Below are 19,460 nucleotides of genomic sequence, written 5' to 3' on the forward strand. Positions count from 1 at the left end.
AATTACTAAAAGACTGATGTGCAGAGGTCACAGCAGAGAGGCAGGTGGCAGCAGATGGTGACTGACAGTCAGCTGGCAGATGAGTGGCTGGTGAGGTAGTGAGCAGAATGAGCGGCGGTGGGATGGCCAGGCAGAGAGGAGCAGCAACGGCTGGCACGTGGCCAGGTGGCACAGTGAGTGGCCAGCAGGGTGGCTGACGGAGAGGGGTGGCAAGCGAGTGTCTGAGCAGCGGAGCAAGTTAGGTGCCTCCTTACCCCACTCCCACCTAGGGTGGGAGGTGAACTCTTCAAATGCACCTCTGAACCCTTTGTTTGCACTGACCAAAGACAGCAACTGTGAGTGGGGTACAGAGAAGAGATGGGCACTTTAAAGGGACTTTTGGGCTCCTGGGCTTAAGAACCCAAGGGGAAAAGGACACTGCCCAACTTACTTGGAGGGTGGGTCTTTGGCTCATGGTTTATGTTTATGAACCCTGTTTGCAGTGTTTTCCCAAATTAACGCTGAGTTACTTCCCTCCTTTTATTAAAAGTTTCTTTTCTACACTCGGACTCTGTGCTTGCAGGTGAGAAAGTATTGCCTTTCTGAGGCGACCAGGTGTGGTGTTTCAGAGTAGCAGCCGTGTTAGTCTGTATTCACAAAAAGAAAAGGAGTACTTGTGGCACCTCAGAGACTAACCAATTTATTTGAGCATAAGCTTTCGTGAGCTACAGTTCACAAAAACTTATGCTCAAATAAATTGGTTAGTCTCTGAGGTGCCACAAGTACTCCTTTTCAGGTGTGGTGTGTAATTTTCCCAGGTTACTGGGTGGGGGCTCAAGCTGGTTCTGTGTTGTATCGATGGAAAGGAACCCCTAGATATTGAACCCAGCCCTGTTGCTGCTGACTCCACCTGGCAGAAGGGTTACATAGTCTTTACCCAGATAAGCAGAATCAAACTTAATTTGACTATTTTAAAATATAGTCCTTCCTCCAGAAAAGTCTGTGTCTGTGGCCTCTGTCTCTACAGGCACGGAATCCTCACAGTTAATCTGAGCATGTGTTGAGAAGAGCATCACATCTGAGATCTGCTCTGCAGATGTGAGAGAATTTTACCCTAAATAAGTAAAAGTTTGCTTCAGAGATCTTCATCATAGGAAAATACTGTGAAGAAAAAATAAAAGTTTTCCTTTCATTTCTAGAAAGAAATACTCCAGGGAAATACTTCCCTTGGGAAATATTCTCTGAGGCAGAAATATTCTTCTTGTCCCAGAGGTGAATGAAGTTTTTGTCTAAAAATCTTTTTTGGGGTAAAAAAACGTAGATTTGGTGAGTCCAAAACATTTTGCAAATGTGTGTCAGTTTTGCCAAATTGTTTGTGTCAAAACAAAACCATTTTTTTTTTGAAAAAAAAAATCAAAATATTTTGGTTTTTCTATTTCAAATGACTTTTCATTTTGAAATTTCCTTCAATTTTATTAAAAGAAACAGTAAACCCTTTTAAAAACCTCTCAACATTTAAATGAAATGTTTCATTTCACCAAAACCAATTTTTTCTAACTTTTTGATTTACCAACATTTTAAAAACCTTTGTTTTAGGTTGACCTGAAGTGATTATTATTTTTCAGAATGGCCAGCAACCCAAAAAACTAGTTATTCACACAGCTCTACTTGCACCATTCAGAATGGCAGCACGAACACACCTGCTTATTTCTGCACTTAAGAAAAATGCTGCTCAAAAATCTAAAGCTGAAGTCTGATAATTATATCAAGGAACCAACTTAATCACCTGTTTCCATTTTGCCATCCTGTGCTGCAGGCCCATCAGGAATTACACTCTTCACCTGTAGAAACTCATCTGGCTCGTCCCCACCAATGATGGTAAATCCAAAGCCCATGTTGCTCTTCTTGAGAGTTGTGCTGAGGAAAATTCCCTTCAGTTGTGATGCATCACGGGTGAAGAGTGGTTTTTCTACATCAGTCAACACAAACAAAAAGAAAATAGTTCCAGTCAAGTCATAATATAACACAGAGTCACAAACAAAAGAGAAGAGAAGCAGCAGCAATAATAGGTGGCAGTGTGGCATTTTGATATTAAAGGAAATAAAGAGTGTAAGCATTCCAGGAGAAATAAACACATTAGTGAGTCCTTATTTTACATTAATACAAAACCAACTAAGGAGGACTTTTCTACCTATGGCAGATCAGTCTTGGGGGTGGAAGGGCTAGGAATGCTCTTTGATAAGCACTGAAGCAAATGCTCTTGGAAATAAGTTTAGAGATAGATTGTTGTGTAGCTAAAATATTTACACAGTGATAAAAATAATACGCAAGGTAACTTTGAACTCTTAAAAATTATTCCTAGCCTATCAATTCAGCTTTGTATACCAAATAATTTATAATTAGTTTCCCCTCACGCCCCCAATAACAAAAAATATACATTTATATCAGTGATTCAGACAAAAGGGTAAATTCCAGATAATCTTCTCACCCCAGACAAATGGAATTTCAGTTTCTGACAAATGACATTTACAATCGGTGTGACAGTTCAGTGACCTTTACATCTGTTTTCAATGTGCGTCAGTGTAAAGTGTGAAAATTACCATCAGGCAAGAATAAGCCTCACCTGGCTTCCAGTGCCTCTCTTCTGTGCTTTATTTTGCGAAAAAAGGTATGAGAAAGGTGAAAAGGTTTGTGACTTAACTTATCTCTCTACTTTTACAACAGTGCAGCTTGGCTAACAAGCAGCACTTGGACATACCATACAGACTGTACATTCCAGCATTGTCCCGCCGACACTGAGACAGATCATTCACACTGCGAGACCTCTGAGGAGCAGGATGCGGGTGAACGTGTTTAGGCCTAGGTAATGTTGATGAGGCGCTTTCTACTGTTACAAAGGAGAACAAGCCTCATTCTTTGGCTATAACCTTATGTCAAAACTTACTCATCTATCAATATTGACTTTTGCTAATACATTTCTTTCTAAGCACAATCATTTTCACATTATCAAGATTCAGTGTTCTTGTAAACTCCTACAGCAATAGTGTCTGAGGCGTCAATTTAAATGATGTTTGCTAGATAGGTTATCTTAGAAACATACTGAACACCAATTAATGCTAATTCATAGAAGATACAATTAATTAATAATTAATTGTATTTTAACCAGACTATGTTAAATCATTGTCATAAAACCAGGAAAGTATAGCAATTATTTTCTGCTTAAATCTGACATGGTACTGTACCTCGGAAACCTGGGGCCTGCATAGGCTTTGTTCCAAGTTCTGCGTTGGGCATGTTATGCTGCTGTAGCTTCCTTTTTGCTTCTAGGACAGGATTTTCAAATTGTGTTCTTCTATTTATGTGGCTGAAAAAAATTGGTAATGATTAAAAATTGAGTCCATTTTGTGAAAAATTATTATTTACTTCATGGGATCATCATCATGTGGGTTACCTGCATGTGCAACCCTTACACCAGCTTAAAAAACTCACACAAGTAGTCCTGTTGTAGTGAATGAGAATATACGAGTTAGTGCTCATCAGTGCAAGTAAGGGATGCACAATCTAGCTCATAGCGGAAATAATTGGGAAGTAGAACAGATCAGGAATTTTTCAACAAAACTCTTTTTCTTTGGAAAATGCCAATTGGTTACAACTGAAACTGTTCACAGGAAAGGGTCAGTTCTGACAATTTCTCAGTTCAAACATTTTTGGAGAAAAGTTTTGAAACGATCAAAATGTCCTGTTTCAACATTTTCAAAATGATTTTTTAAAATAATTATAGTAAAACAAATTGAAACAATAAAAAAGGCCAAAAGTAAAACAAAAATTTCAATAATGTGAAAAACATAATGTTGCAAATTAACCTAAATTAAAAAAAAGATATTGTTCATCTTTGAAAATTTGAGATTCCACCTCTTTCTCTCAATTTATGATAGGAACATTTTTCATAAACTTTAAATTTTTCTCTGATTGGTAAAACTGTTTCTTTCCCAGATCCATTTGGAAGTTCTCTGTCCTTTCAACTTGTTGCACTCTGCTGCAAATGTAAAGTGTCGATTAATAGCAGTTAACTCATGTGATTAACTCAAAAAAATCAATCGCAATTAAAAAAATTAATCACTATTAATCGTGGTTTTAATTGCACTGTTAAACAATAGAATACCAATTGAAATTTATTAAATATTTTGGATCATTTTCTACATTTTCATATAGATTGTATTCTGTGTTGTAATTGTGTATATTATTTTTATTACAATATTTGCATTGTAAAAATGATAAACAAAAGAAATAGTATTTTTCAATTCACCTCATACTAGTACTGTAGTGCAATCTCTTTGTCATAAAAGTCCAATTTACAAATATAGATTTTTTTTGTTACATAACTGCACTCAAAAACAAAACAATGTAAAACTTCAGAGCCTACAAGTCCACACAGTCCTACTTCAGATTGTTCAGCCAATCGCTAAGACAAACAAGTTTGTTTACATTTACAGGAGACAGTGCTGCTCTCTTCTTATTTACAATGTCACCAGAAAGTGAGAACAGGCATTTGCATGGCACTTTTGTAGCTGCCATTGCAAGGTATTTACACGCCAGGTATGCTAAACAATTGTATGGCCCTTCATGCTTCGGCCACCATTCCAGAGGACATGCTTCCATGCTGATGATGCTCATTAAAAAAGAATGCGTTAATTAAATTTGTGACTGAACTCCTTGGGGAAGAATTGTATGTCCCCTGCTCTGTTTTACCTGCATTCTGCCATATATTTCATGTTATAGCCGTCTCGGATGATGACACAACACATGTTCATTTTAAGAACACTGTCACTGTAGATTTCACGAAATGCTAAGAAGATACCAATGTGAGATTTCTAACCGACCCAAGGTTTAAGAATCTGAAGTGCCTTCCAAAATCTGAGAGGGACGAGGTGTTGAGCATGCTTTCAGAAGTCTTAAAAAAGCAACACTGATGAGGAAACCTCAAAACCCGAACTACCAAAAAAGAAAATCAACCCTTTTGCTGGTGGGATCTGACACAGATGATGAAAATGAACATGCATTACTCTGCACTGCTTTGGATTGTTACTGAGCAGAATCTGTCATCAGCATGGATGCATGTCCACTGGAACGGTAGTTGAAGCATGAAGGGACATATGACACTTTAGCACATCTGGCAAGTAAATATCTTGTGACGCCAGCTACAACAGTGCCACGCAAACTCCTGTTCTCACTTTCAGGTGACACTGTAAACAAGAAGCAGGCAGCATTATCTCCTGCAAATGTAAACAAACTTGTTTGTCTTAGCAATTGGCTGAATAAGAAGTAGGACTGAGCGGACTTACAGGCTCTATAATTTTACATTGCTTTATTTTTGAATGCAGTTTTTTTATACATAATTCTACATTTGTAAGTTCATCTTTTATGATAAAGAGATTGCACCACAGTACTTGTATTAAGTGAATTGAAAAATACTATTTCTCTGGCGTTTTTTTACAGAGCAAATACTTGTAATCAAAAATAAATATAAAGTGAGCACTGTACAATTTTTATTCTGTGTTGTAATTGAAATCAACATATTTGAAAATGTAGAAAACATCCAAAAACATTTAAATAAATGGAATTTTATTATTGTTTAACAGTGCAATTAATCATGTGATTAATCACGATTATTTTAATCACGTGATTAATCACGATTAATTTTTTTAATTGCTTGACAGCCCTAGTTTCAATCTACGTGGCTATATGCTATTCTGCAGTATCACTGAAAAATACTCCAGCAACACAGGTTTTCAAGTTTTCACTATACGTGATTTCTATGCAAGAGAGAAACAGGATGGTGTTTGTGCATAGTGGTCCTGGATAAGCTGAAAACAAAATTAGCTGTTTATGATGAAATAGAAATCTTAACCCCAATAGTGACTGTTTAGGCAAATTGCTTAACAAAGTAACGGATCCATTATGTGCTGGATTCCCACAGCAGCAAACAAAATTATATTGAAGATGAAATTTTAACACTCAACTATATTTCTGTTGTATTTTATAAAAGAAAACGGGGGGAAAGTGCAAAAACTAATTCATGTAGAGCACTGAAATGTGAAAAAATCACATTGTAATGCCACAACTTTCTCCCAATATGTAACATTTCCCATGACCCCTATTAGCATGTGTTTTTCTCTGATACTGTGCCTTTGATATCCCGTATCTCATACATAACTTTCTCCCATACATTATATTGCAGAGCGTGTTATCAGGAGGATAATTTTTTTACTGACTAGGGAACAAATCCAGCAGGGTGGGGATCATCTCCTGTGTCATGTGGCATGCTTCTCCTGATGAAGTCAGAGGATTTGAGGGCACTCAGCATCATGCAGGTTTGGGCAATTGGCTAGATATGTGTGTGAAGTTATTGGATGTGTTGTAAATTACTGTTGCTCCAAAGAGGTAAATATTTATGCACACAGGACCAGCCTTTCAAAACAGTTTTCAGAGAGAGCTGCAGGGAATATCTGGTCCTGATTGTGGATGCTAAACACTTGAAGATCTGACCCTGAGCTCCCTTAGAATCAGGGATTGTAAAAGGTGCTGAGTACATGTGACTTCCACTGAAGTCACCTTCATGATCCCATGTGAAGCAATTCTCTGGATCAAGGCCCTACCCTTTAGACAGTGTTATTTAAAAAAAATGAAAATATTCCAGTGTTCATTAAACCAAGGGGATAGAGGGGAAACAGCAATGTATCTTTAGGTGACCTAATATACCTGGTAATCCAAAAGGTGATGTCAGATGTTCGTCACCCAGAAAAGATTTCTACTGAAGTCAACAGGGACATTTGTTTTAAAGAGTGAAAGTGAAAAACATGTGCCAAACTTTAAAGCTGCTATCTACATAACAAAGTCATCATTTGTAAATGTGGCTGTTAATAATAGGTAGAGCTGCAGAGTTGTGTAGTGGGTGACACTCACCTCTTGTGAGTGCCTCCTAGAGGCTGGGTGTGGTACTGCAGGCCTTTCCTGGCATCCCCTGTACGTTGTTAGCCTTGCTTGGTGGGTCTTCAGTGGCTCAGCCCTCTGGCCAAGTCACACAATCAAGGACCCCTTCTGGGAGTATTGAAGTCCAAAACAAATACAAAAGTCTTCAAATCCCCAGGCTCAAGCTGGACTCAGCCCCTCCTTCCTCAGGTGCCTTTGCTCTTCAGACCCTCCTAGGCTCCTTGGAGTCTCTCCCTGCTGAAACTGTCTGCCCTCAACAGGTTATCAGCCCCATCTCTGGGTCCTTTAAATCCAGCCCTTTGCTTGTGCTTCTAAAGAAGACTTGTGGCTTAGGTCATTTTGCTAGCGGGGATGCCCACTACTCTGGGTCCCAACTCAGGGACCCTATAAACAGCAGCCATGTACTGCTGCCTCCATTTCGCTGTGGCTATTCCCTGGGACTTTTCCCACGTAGCTCCATTCTCTTCACCCTTAACTCAGGGCTGAATTTCTCAGATCCTCTCTCTCTCAGGTCCAGTAAATGCAGCCATCAACCCCTCCAGCCAGAACTGAGCACCCTTTCTTGCCCTTCTGGTCCCAGCCAGGAACTGACCTGCTAAGGCCCTGCAGCTCCTTTTATATGAGCTTGCTGGGTTCTGATTGGCCGCTTCCATGCAACTTTTCTAGGCAGGACTAGAGGACCCACCTTTGCTGCTCCTTTTCTGAGGTCCAGTGTGGTAGAACCATGGGGCCTGCAGCAGGGAGCTTCAACGGGGCCAGGTGCCCGCCATCACAGTTTGTCATTAGATGTGGATGGCTCTGAGTTACTACAGAGAATTCTTTCCCAGGTATCTGGCTGGTGGGTCTTGCCAACATGCTCAGGGTTCAACTGATCACCATATTTGATATTGGGAAGGAATTTCCCCCCAGGTCAGATTGGCAAAGATCCTGGAGTTTTTTCGCCTTCCTCTGCAGCCTGGTGTATGGGTCACTTGCTGGGAAAAGCTAGAGTAAATGGTGGCCTATCTGTACCTTGAAGTCTTTAAATCATTATTTGAGGATTTCAGTAACTCAGCCAGAGGTTCAGCATCTATTACAGGAGAGGGTGGGTGAGGTTCTGTGGCCTGCAACGTGTAGAAGGTCAGACTAGAGATCACAATGGTCTCTTCTGGCCTTAAAGTCTATGAGTCACAGTGGTAAATAAGCCACAGATATCATGGTTTCTCTGTTTGTCCGTGGCTTTCCTTTGTGTCCATGACTTCAATAAAGCCCAGTGCAGAGGGGAGGCCCGGGGCTGGAGAGCAAGCCCGCCCCGGCCCGGTGAGGAAGGGCTGGCAAACAAGCCCACCCTGTATTCATCCCACAGCAGTGGCTTTTGTCCCACAGGGTTGGGCCTGGCTCCCTCCTTTGGACAATGCAACCTGGTGCATGGGGTCACAGCGCTGCACCTGTGCTGATGATATTAGTATGGAAGTCAGCTAGGAAGTGGAACTGGTAAAGGCTGATTTAACTAATGTGGCCTCAATTGCTGTTTCATTTTTCCTTAAAAAGACATCCAAATCTTTCATTTAGATACTGAAATTGTGTTTAAAACAAGTATTAATGGACGTATTTGTTGAAATGAGCATCAAAATGTAAGATTTAGCTACTTTTTAAAATGAAAGAAACAGAATTGCTGAGATAACATGTTATTTTCTTACATAAGCAGTAACAGCGTGTCAGATAGAAAAGATAAAGAAATGTTGCACAGTTGAGGCAGGATGCACAGTTTACAATAAGTACCCATCTGGTTAGTTTAGCTGTCCTATTAAGGAGACCATGTTTGCAAATTGAGTTTCATGTTGTAGTTAATCAACCATAAAGGTAGAGATGCTCTTTTTGCGATTAGACAGCTGAAAAAGCCAGCACAGCACCATAATTCTGTGCGGGGCTGTGGAAGGAAGAAGGCTAGCGTTTAGTCTTTAAATCACAGGCTCTGTTAGAAGGTTGCACAAAAGTTTGACTCCCTCAGGGAACTGACGGGCAGGATCCCCTGGGAGAATAACATGAGGGGAAAGGAGTCCAGGAGAGCTGGCTGTATTTTAAAGAATCCTTATTGAGGTTACAGGGACAAACCATCCCGATGTGTAGAAAGAATAGTAAATATGGCAGGTGACCAGCTTGGCTTAACAGTGAAATCCTTGCTGATCTTAAACACAAAAAAGAAGCTTACAAGAAGTGGCAGATTGGACAAATGACCAGGAAAGTGTATAAAAATATTGCTCGGGAATGCAGGAGTGAAATCAGGAAGGCCAAAATCACACCTGGAGTTGCAGCTAGCAAGAGATGTTAAGAGTAACAAGAAGGGTTTCTTCAGGTATGTTAGCAACAAGAAGAAAGTCAAGGGAAGTGTGGGCCCCTTACTGAATGAGGGAGGCAATCTAGTGACAGAGGATGTGGAAAAAGTTAATGTACTCAATGCTTTTTTTGCCTCTGTCTTCACAAACAAGGTCAGCTCCCAGACTGCTGCACTGGGCAGCACAGCATGGGGAGGAGGTGACCAGCCCTCTGTGGAGAAAGAAGTGGTTCGGGACTATTTAGAAAAGCTGGACGAGCACAAATCCATGGGGCCGGATGCGTTGCATCTGAGAGTGTTAAAGGAGTTGGTAGATGTGATTGCAGAGTCATTGGCCATTATCTCTGAAAACTCATGGCGATCCAGGGAAGTCCCGGACGACTGGAAAAATGCTAATGTAGTGCCCATCTTTAAAAAAGGGAAGAAGGAGGATCCTGGGAACTATAGGCCAGTCAGCCTCACCTCAGTCCCTGGAAAAATCATGGAGCAGGTCCTCAAGGAATCAGTTCTGAAGCACTTAGAGGAGAGAAAAGTGATCAGGAACAGTCAGCATGGATTCACCAAGGGAAAGTCATGCCTGACTAATATAATTGCCTTCTATGACAAGATAACTCCCTCTGTGGATGAGGGGAGAGTCGTGGATGTGTTGTTCCTTGACTTTAGCAAAGCTTTTGACATGGTCTCCCACAGTATTCTTGCCAGCAAGTTAAAGAAGTATGGGCTGAATGAATGGACTATAAGGTGGATAGAAAGTTGGCTAGATTGTCGGGCTCAACAGGTAGTGATCAATGGCTCCATGTCCAGTTGGCAGCCGGTATCAAGTGGAGTGCCCCAAGGGTCGGTCCTTGGGCTGGTTTTTTTCAATATCTTCATAAATGATCTGGAGAATGGTGTGGATTGCACCCTCAGCAAGTTTGCAGATGACACTAAACTGGGAGGAGAGGTAGATACGCTGGAGGGTAGGGATAGAATACAGAGAGACCTAGACAAATTAAAGGATTGGGCCAAAAGAAATCTGATGAGGTTCAACAAGGACAAGTGCAGAGCCCTGCACTTAGGACGGAAGAATTCCATGCACCGCTACAGACTAGGGACCGAATGGCTAGGCAGCAGTTTGGCAGAAAAGGACGTAGGGGTTACAGTGGACGAGAAGCTGGATATGAGTCAACAGTGTGCCCTTGTTGCCAAGAAGGCCAATGGCATTTTGGGATGTATATGTAGGGGCATTGCCAGCAGATCGAGGGACGTGATCGTTCCCCTCTATTCGACATTGGTGAGGACTCATCTGGAGTACTGTGTCCAGTTTTGGGTCCCACACTACAAGAAGGATGTGGAAAAATTAGAAAGGGTCCAGCAGAGGGTAACAAAAATGATTAGGGGACTGGAACACATGACTTCTGAGGAGAGGCTGAGGGAACTGGGATTGTTTAGTCTGAGGAAGAGAAGAATGAGGGGGGATTTGATAGCTGCTTTCAACTACCTGAAAGGGGGTTCCAAAGAGGATGGCTCTAGACTGTTCTCAGAGGTAACAGATGAGAGAACAAGGAGTAATGATCTCAAGTTGCAGTGGGGGAGATTTAGGTTGGATATTAGGAAAAAAATTTTCACTAGGAGGGTGGCGAAACACTGGAATGCATTACCTAGGGAGGTGGTGGAATCTCCTTCCTCAGATATTTTTAAGGTCAGGCTTGACAAAGCCCTGGCTGGGATGATTTAGTTGGGGATTGGTCCTGCTTTGAGCAAGGGGTTGGACTAGATGACCTCCTGAGGTCCCTTCCAACCCTGATATTCTATGATTCTATGAAGTTGACCCAGTCACAGTAGAAAGTTTCACCTGCTAGAGTTAGTGCAAATGTCCATCCCTTGCAGATAAGTTTGGATTTGCAATAGTAAGGTGAATTAAGAGCATATCTATCCATTGAACCTTAGTTATGTACAACTGAGAGGAGAAGCAGCATCTGGGCCCTCACACTCTAGAGAAAATTGCAAATATTTTGTGCTTAACTGAGTGCTAAGAATCTAAATACTCCTTATGGCTGACCACTGCAAGGTGTTACACTGAATCTGATTACTTCAGTGGTTTATCCCCGCAAACTGCCCCTCTTTATTTTAGAGAGATACAGATGTTCTAATAAGTGGAGGGTAGGATATTCTTTCCTTGACAGTTTTAAAGTGATTCCTATAAAGTTGGATTGGATTTGAATATGCAAAGGTTCATAACCTAACTTTTCATGATTTATCCATTTTATGACATAATTAAAAGAGTTTATTGTAATGTGATTTCATCTAGTTAAAAATTAAATCATCTGTTAAATGCTAGTAATAAAGGAAGGTGTAACACTGTCACTTTTTATAATGAAAAATGGACAACAATTTTCACTACCAAATTATTGAGCTTAGAAAGCAGATTAAAATACAGCTCCTTATATTGACTATAAAAGCCTTTATAAAGCTAGTGCTGCTGCACTTTTAATGCTGGTCTATGAACATCCATTCTTACTATTCCAGATCTCTGCTAGATCCCATTAAAGCTTTTCTATTACAGTAAGTACAGTATGCCTTTAAGGTATCCTTTCCCTCCTTTATATTTTGTCTGTGGGATGAGTGGGTTTGGCAACAACAGCCTAGAAACACAACTGCATTGCAGCACATGGGGCAAGAAGCCTGTGTCTGCCTGATGGAGGGTGGGCTTAAAATGCAGACAACTACGTGCTCCATTTTGGTTCCAGTGACTGTGTAATGGAACTGCGTAAGCCTTACCACTTTGCCTCAGTCTTTAATAAGGCTAAAGAGGATCTTAGGCATAATGGTAGCATGACAAATGGGAATGAGGATATGGAGGTAGACATTACCATATTTGAGGTAGAAGCGAAACTCAAACAGCTTAATGGGACTAAATCGGGGGGCCCAGATAATCTTCATCCAAGAATATTAAAGGAATTGGCACCCGAAATTGCAAGCCCATTATCAAGAATTTTTAATGAATCTGTAAACTTAGGGGTTGTACGGTATGATTGGAGAATTGCTAACATAGTTCCTATTTTTAAGAAAGGGAAAAAAAGTGATCTGGGTAACTACAGGCCTGTTAGTTTGGCTTCTGTAGTATGCAAGGTCTTGGAAAATTTTTTGAAGGAGAAAGTAGTTAAGGACACTGAAGTCAATGGTAAATGGGACAAAATACAACATGGGTTTACAAAAGGTAGATCGTGCCAAACCAACCTGATCTCCTTCTTTGAGAAGGTAACAGATTTTTTAGACAAAGGAAACGCAGTGGATCTAATTTACCTAGATTTCAGTAAGGCGTTTGATACCATGCCACATGGGGAATTATTAGTTAAATTGGAAAAGATGGGGATCAATATGAACATTGAAAGGTGGATAAGGAATTAGTTAAAGGGGAGACTACAACGGGTCCTACTGAAAGGTGAACTGTCAGGCTGGAGGGAGGTTACCAGTGGAGTTCCTCAAGGATCAGTTTTGGGACCAATCTTATTTTATCTTTTTATTACTGACCTCGGCACAAAAAGTGGGAGTGTGCTAATAAAGTTTGCGGATGACACGAAGCTAGGATACAATTTAGAGAAGGACAGGGATATTATACAGGAGGATCTGGATGACCTTGTAAACTGGAGTAATAGTAATAGGATGAAATTTAATAGTGAGAAGTGTAAGGTTATGCATTTAGGGATTAATAACAAGAATTTTAGTTATAAGCTGGGGACGCATCAATTAGAAGTAAGGGAGGAGGAGAAGGACCTTGGAGTATTGGTTGATCATAGGATGACTATGAGCCTCCAATGTGATATGGCTGTGAAAAAAGCTAACGCGGTCTTGGGATGCATCAGGAGAGGTATTTCTAGTAGGGATAAGGAGGTTTTAGTACCGTTATACAAGGCACTGGTGAGACCTCACCTGGAATACTGTGTGCAGTTCTGGTCTCCCATGTTTAAGAAGGATGAATTCAAACTGGAACAGGTACAGAAAAGGGCTACTAGGATGATCCGAGGAATGGAAAACCTGTCTTATGAAAGGAGACTCAATGAGCTTGTCTTGTTTAGCCTAACTAAAAGAAGGTTGAGGGGAGATCTGATTGCTCTCTATAAATATATCAGAGGGATAAATACCGGAGAGGGAGAGGAATTATTTAAGCTCAGTACCAATGTGGACACAAGAACAAATGGATATAAACTGGCCACCAGGAAGTTTAGACTTGAAATTAGACGAAGGTTTCTAACCATCAGAGGAGTGAAGTTTTGGAATAGCCTTCCAAGGGAAGCAGTGGGGGCAAAAGATCTATCTGGCTTTAAGATTAAACTCGATAAGTTTATGGAGGAGATGGCATGATGGGATAACATGATTTTGGTAATTAAATATTCATGGTAAATAGGCCTAATGGCCTGTGATGGGATGTTAGATGGGGTGGGATCTGAATTACCCAGGAAAGAATTTTCTGTAGTATCTGGCTGGTGAATCTTGCCCATGTGCTCAGGGTTTAGCTGATCGCCATATTTGGGGTCGGGAAGGAATTTTCCTCCAGGACAGATTGGAAGAGGCCCTGGAGGTTTTTTGCCTTCCTCTGTAGCATGGGGCACGGGACACTTGCTGGAGGATTCTCTGCTCCTTGAAGTCTTTAAACCACGATTTGAGGACTTCAATAGCTCAGACATAGGTGAGAGGTTTTTCGCAGGAGTGGGTGGGTGAAATTCTGTGGCCTGCGTTGTGCAGGAGGTCAGACTAGATGATCATAATGGTCCCTTCTGACCTTAGTATCTATGAATCTATGAATGTTTTCGGCAGTATTTAGCTCAAAGGAGATGCCGCAGGGACAGCTTAATGCACAGGAATTGCACAACACCTGTTAGTCTCTAAAGTATATAGCCACTTGTGCGGAAGATCATTAGTCACTACCAGCAGCTGTATAAATATATATTTGGGAGATATGAAGAGGATTACTATAAAGAGATATGTGAACGCCATCACTTACTACACAGGAATATTATAAAAACCCAAGCATAAAGACAGAGGAGTAATTTCTTGGCATTATTCATTATATACAGGGGTTCAAATAATCCACTCACCTGTTTGCTTGGGGTAGGTAGGAATTTGGACAGGGCGAGTGAGTTGGGTCAGGGGCAGAGCTGATGGCTCCTTCATCTGAGGGAAGAGGACAAGCTGGGGAACACAGAGACCCAGGGCAGCTGCTGCTGCTTTACAAAGGAGTCAGCGGGACTGTGGCCGAAGCGAAGCTTTTGTTTTTGTGATGGGGTGTACAAACCCCACACTGGACCAGAAGGGTTTAAAGGACAGTACTGGGCCAGGTATCCCCACCCCGACCCCTGCAGAGCACGCTCCAACTGGAGAATGGGTTGAAAAGGGAGCAACCCAGCTCAGAAGGTGGAAGGCTGGGGAGAAAGACAGACTTACCCAGAAAGCTCCTGACAAGGGGGCTGGAGAAGCCTTCCTGAGGGAAGGGAGGCTATACGCTGAGCCCAGTTAGGGCTGACAGTTTGGTTACCTTTCCTTTTTCTTTACACCTTTCCTGGGACTAAAAGCTGGGAGAGAAAAGCAGTGGTAGGAAGTGACCCAGGGAGGGTGACTCAGAGGCACTTTTGGTGGCCAGATATTGTTGACCCTCTTAGGGCCCTGGGTTGGAGCCTGGTGGAGTGGGTGGGCCTGGGCTCCCCTACCACTGCCTTCATTACAGGAGAGACTCAAACCACCAGTACTCCTCACCACACTTCTGAGTAAAGGAGGACCAGGACTGTAAGACCGGCCCACCAGGGTGTGGGGGGGCACTACCTGCGCTAACCACTAGGCAACCCAACCCACCAAGGACTCTATTACAGTTCTGCTTTTGTTTTGGGAGGTCTGGAGGAGCAGGAGAGGATGCCCAGGTGCTGTAGCTCTTTTATCAGCTGTGGAAGGGAAGCCCTAAAAACTTGGCTCCTAAATTCTCAGGGATCTAAGAAGCATTCTGCCATCTTCCTGCCCAAACTGATGGCAACACGGCTCTGCACTGCAGTTTGAAACTAGGAAAGCATGAGAGCTGGTATATTTCCAGAATGAGCCAGCATAGATGTAGTGTTAGTATGGAATCAAGATACAACAGGGTATCAGAGAACTATGGGTTAAGCAAACTGTAAAACACTGTAATTTGTACTGGGTAACTGTGGAAACAAAGTGAGGCTCTCAGTGTAAGGATCTGAGTTTGGGTTTTTCTTTTCATAACCTTCTTCTGTAAGTTCTTCCCTCTAGAATAAATGGATCTGCTATTTGTTTCATAGATTTTTGTCTGGTGTGTTTGCCCCTTTCCTCAATTGGATGGGCTCTCAATTCACTATCTGTAGACTGTGACCAGGGGAAAGTGAGTTAATAGTTTCTGGGATTGATTCTCCATGGCTTTATAACTTGGGTAGTCTATGACACCTGTGCAGAGAGAGAATATAATGCTATCATTTTGATTAGGTATCATTTTATTGCCACTTTAGACTCACTTTGCACAAGTGTCAATGGCTGCACAAGATAAAAGGCAGAGGAGAAGCAAGCCATTTTCATCTCTCTCAATTCTTGGGTATTTTATGTAAGCTCGAGGTAAATAGACTAATCAATTACATCTATTCTTTTGGGCAGTAATCCGCTTTACCCCACTGCACAAAGACCTATACTAAATGGAAGGGAGAAAGGATCTTTTCTTTATTTTGTACACACACCATGTTCTCCTGGAAAAATGCAGGCAGGGATTGTGCCATTAAAATAATAGAAAATTACATTCTCCTTTTCTAGCTGTGCCTTTAGGTGCAAAATTACAATGCCATGAGTTTCAGAGTAGCAGCCGTGTTAGTCTATATCCTCAAAAAGAACAGGAGTACTTGTGGCACCTTAGAGACAAACAAATTTATTTGAGCATAAGTGGGCTGTAGCCCACAAAAGCTTATGCTCAAATAAATTTGTTAGTCTCTAAGGTGCCACAAGTACTCCTGTTCTTAATGCCATGAGTGAGCATAGAAAAATTTCACATAAGATACAACCTGCACTCATACAAAATAATGTGACTCTCAGACTAACCGCAAAGTAAGACTATTCTGAAAAGTATCATTATGAAGCAAAAATGATTACATTTTATTCTGTTCCTGGATTGGCAAGGATTTGCACCTTGTTTGATGCTTGTCTAAAACTTGTTAAACAGAAAATAAAACACATTTGATTTAAATGCTCCCCTCAACCTTCCCCCCCCCCCATATTTCTAGAATACACAGGATGAGATCAGGGCTCAAGAAGAAGTGACAGAGTAACCAGTTTGAAAGATACAGAAACTGTTCATTTACTGCAACTATAGTGGAGTCTGATAATTCCTGCGTAACCTGAAGTCAAAGGTGAAAATAATTGTGCCCACACCTTTCCAATTCAAACACTGAACAGGATATTAATATCAGGTTATGAACTATTAACAGCAAATTAATATTGAAGTTGGGAACTTACTCAACATAATAAGTGCCATAAATGGGATCATCAATTTTCTCCCAGCCATATGGAAGCTCTGAAAAACAAAGAGTTATCTCTCTCAGTAAATATAGCACAAAATGCCAAGATTTCTAGTAATGAAAGAGTAGAGTTCTACTGGGTGCTGAGTGTAGCAACTGGATAGCAAAGTTGGATTTAGTGCTCAAAACCAATGCCAAATTTTAGGCATGTGCCATGGCAGCAGCAAGTAGTAGTGACTTGAAAATTGGCATGCCAATCTAGAATTCTCATTCTCTAGAACAGGGGTTCTCAAACTGGGGGTCGCGACCCCTCCAGGGGTCACGAGGTTATTACCTGGGGGGTCGCAAGCTGTCAGCCTCCACGCCAAACCCCGCTTCACCAGCAGCATTTATAATAGTGTTAAATATTTTAAAAAGTGTTTTTTTAATTTATAAGGGGGGTTGCACTCAGAGGCTTGCTGTGTGAAAGGGGTCACCACTACAAAATACAATACATTTTAGTTGAGCTACTTTTTTATTCTGCAGACAGCTATGCCAACCGGCAATAGCAGCATATCATGTATAATCTCATTCCCTAGTGATATGCTGGGCTTCTTCTTCCAAAGGTACATAGAGCATACAGTTGTATTTATTTAAAGGGAAGCTGCCAAGATAAAAATCATATTAAAAATTCCCAACATTGTCATATTACTAACCAGGACTTAGAATATTACAACAGTAGTTGGGAGTGCAAAAAATCAAACTAAAAAAACCAACTCCATGAAGTGAATAATCATTAATGCCAAGGCAAGATAAATTTGATGGAGGCTCTGACTCACAAATCTATGGGTATTCCTAACCTATTCCTGGTTGAAGTGGGAGGAGATGAGGGAAGAGTATGCGATCATGTAATTAAAGAATGAGGTTGCATGGACAACCTAAAGTCTGGCATTTCTTAGCTTTGGAGTGCTTGACTTTGCAACCTTATCACACTTTTAATATAGTTATTTTGGATGTAGTAAGTCTATAAACCTAGGTTAGATAGAATCATCATAGTTCATATGCAATGTAAACCATTAGCCTTGCATGAGGTCCACCTGCATGACTTGAACTTAGCCCTTTGTTTCACAGATATACTGTGGCTATTCACCCCTTGATGCGCTATAAAAGGCTAACAGGAAAGAAAGATTTAAATGACAAAGAGTGAGCTTGAAAGAGCTGCAGATAGGAACAGCTTTTAAAGATATTCTCTGCTGGATACCTCTCAAACAATCACATCTGAAATAGTAAACATTGGTTCTGCTCTGACTGAACTTGTTTAGCCTGCTGTGGCATCTTAATGGGGAGGCACAATTTCTGGCAGCAGTACTTCATGGGCAGGTCTTCCTGTCACACTGTCCTGTGCAGGAGTTTCTGCTTTGACTGTCCCCGAAGCTATACAGAATGAATAATCCTCCTGTGAAGACTGGCAGATAGTATTTAACTCAAAGAGAAACTCCACAGATGAGTAATTTAAAGCTCAAAAGCCTGTACCTTAATTTTCTTAGTCTAAGTTTTTCTACTATGACCATAATCAAGTCTTTCTAAAGTAAATCGAACCTTTATTTGGCAATCTGAATTTGAACAAAGTTTGTGTCTCTTTTCTGAGGTTATTTTAAAACTGCAATAGCAAAGGCATAAATGCAAAATAATTTATTTCAATAGTAAGGTGATCAATAGTGAAAGTCCTGGGGTTGTCCCCTCCAGACACCTCACCAGAACTTTAAAACAATAAAAGAGACTGATCCTAGAAAATCCTTTACAGGTTTTACAGGGCCCTGTGCATCTTGGCACTGGATTTAGGGAGCCTGGTCCATGCCCCATGAATATTCACACGAGGCAAGTAGTGCATAGGTCCTGTGCTGACTGTCCGTACAGAGGTGAATTTTACACTCAGTGCATATATGATCAATACAATTCATATTTAGGTCTTGCTCTGAAGGCTCAGTGCTTTGCTTTGCTTTAAAAAGCTCCTGCCCACCTGGGACACAACAATACAAGGGATTTGTCTTACAAACATAGACACACACTTTATTTTATCTGCATCCTGTGAGGCTTTTCCATTCCAATTTATTGTGTTAACTTAATGATAATAAAGATACTCTCCATGAGAGAGCAAATTAAACAGGTAGCTAGTAAATATTTATGTCTATATAAATATATATAAGCAATGCTCTAACTGTCATTTAGTTTCTTCCATTTGTGGAATCTTTTCAAAGTTTATTACAGTGTTTCACACACTTCAAAGTTTATTGCTGGAATTGGAAGTACCCCGTTTCTATTTAGAGTTATACACTCTTAAGATTGTATCTAAAGAACTTAGATACAGCGGTTTTATTTTCTGTGAATATACACAAATAATGTGACGATTTATTATAAGCCTATCAGTCCATGTTTTTCTAATGTAATGATACATAACAGTATTTGTGAACTAGCCCAACTATTGATATTTCAGATGGACAATTCCATTTTCTCGTGTAAAAATCTGTAAAAATTTAACAAATTGGGCATATTATGGAGAACCCATTTTATTTTTTGAAATGGATGGATTAAACCACTAATTATCTAATATCATAATATAGTCATTAGTTTGGAAAAAAACTGAAATTTAAAATTACCTTTGTGCACCATAACGATAGATATAAACTCTACATAAGGGTATGCCCTAATTTCATTCT

At 40.7% G+C, this 19,460-nt stretch overlaps 1 protein-coding gene across 30 annotated transcripts in view; it reads right to left on the minus strand.

The window, feature by feature from the left end:
- The window catches only part of MAGI2 (membrane associated guanylate kinase, WW and PDZ domain containing 2), a 1,127,025-nt gene that overhangs the window by 232,585 nt on the left and 874,980 nt on the right, over positions 1 to 19,460 (minus strand). For 14 of the 30 annotated variants that reach the window (XM_043552267.1, XM_043552277.1, XM_043552283.1 and 11 more), the window contains 4 exons: positions 16,763 to 16,820; positions 3,222 to 3,343; positions 2,738 to 2,866; positions 1,766 to 1,948 (listed from right to left, as the gene is read on the minus strand). In XM_043552267.1, the coding sequence (XP_043408202.1) occupies positions 1,766 to 1,948; positions 2,738 to 2,866; positions 3,222 to 3,343; positions 16,763 to 16,820 (492 nt within the window). The remainder of the gene's footprint in view (positions 1 to 1,765; positions 1,949 to 2,737; positions 2,867 to 3,221; positions 3,344 to 16,762; positions 16,821 to 19,460) is intronic. The other 16 variants (XM_037889230.2, XM_043552288.1, XM_043552300.1 and 13 more) reach the window with 2 other exon arrangements.

The sequence above is a fragment of the Chelonia mydas genome, chromosome 1 (assembly GCF_015237465.2).
Source record: "Chelonia mydas isolate rCheMyd1 chromosome 1, rCheMyd1.pri.v2, whole genome shotgun sequence".
NCBI lineage: Eukaryota > Metazoa > Chordata > Testudines > Cheloniidae > Chelonia > Chelonia mydas.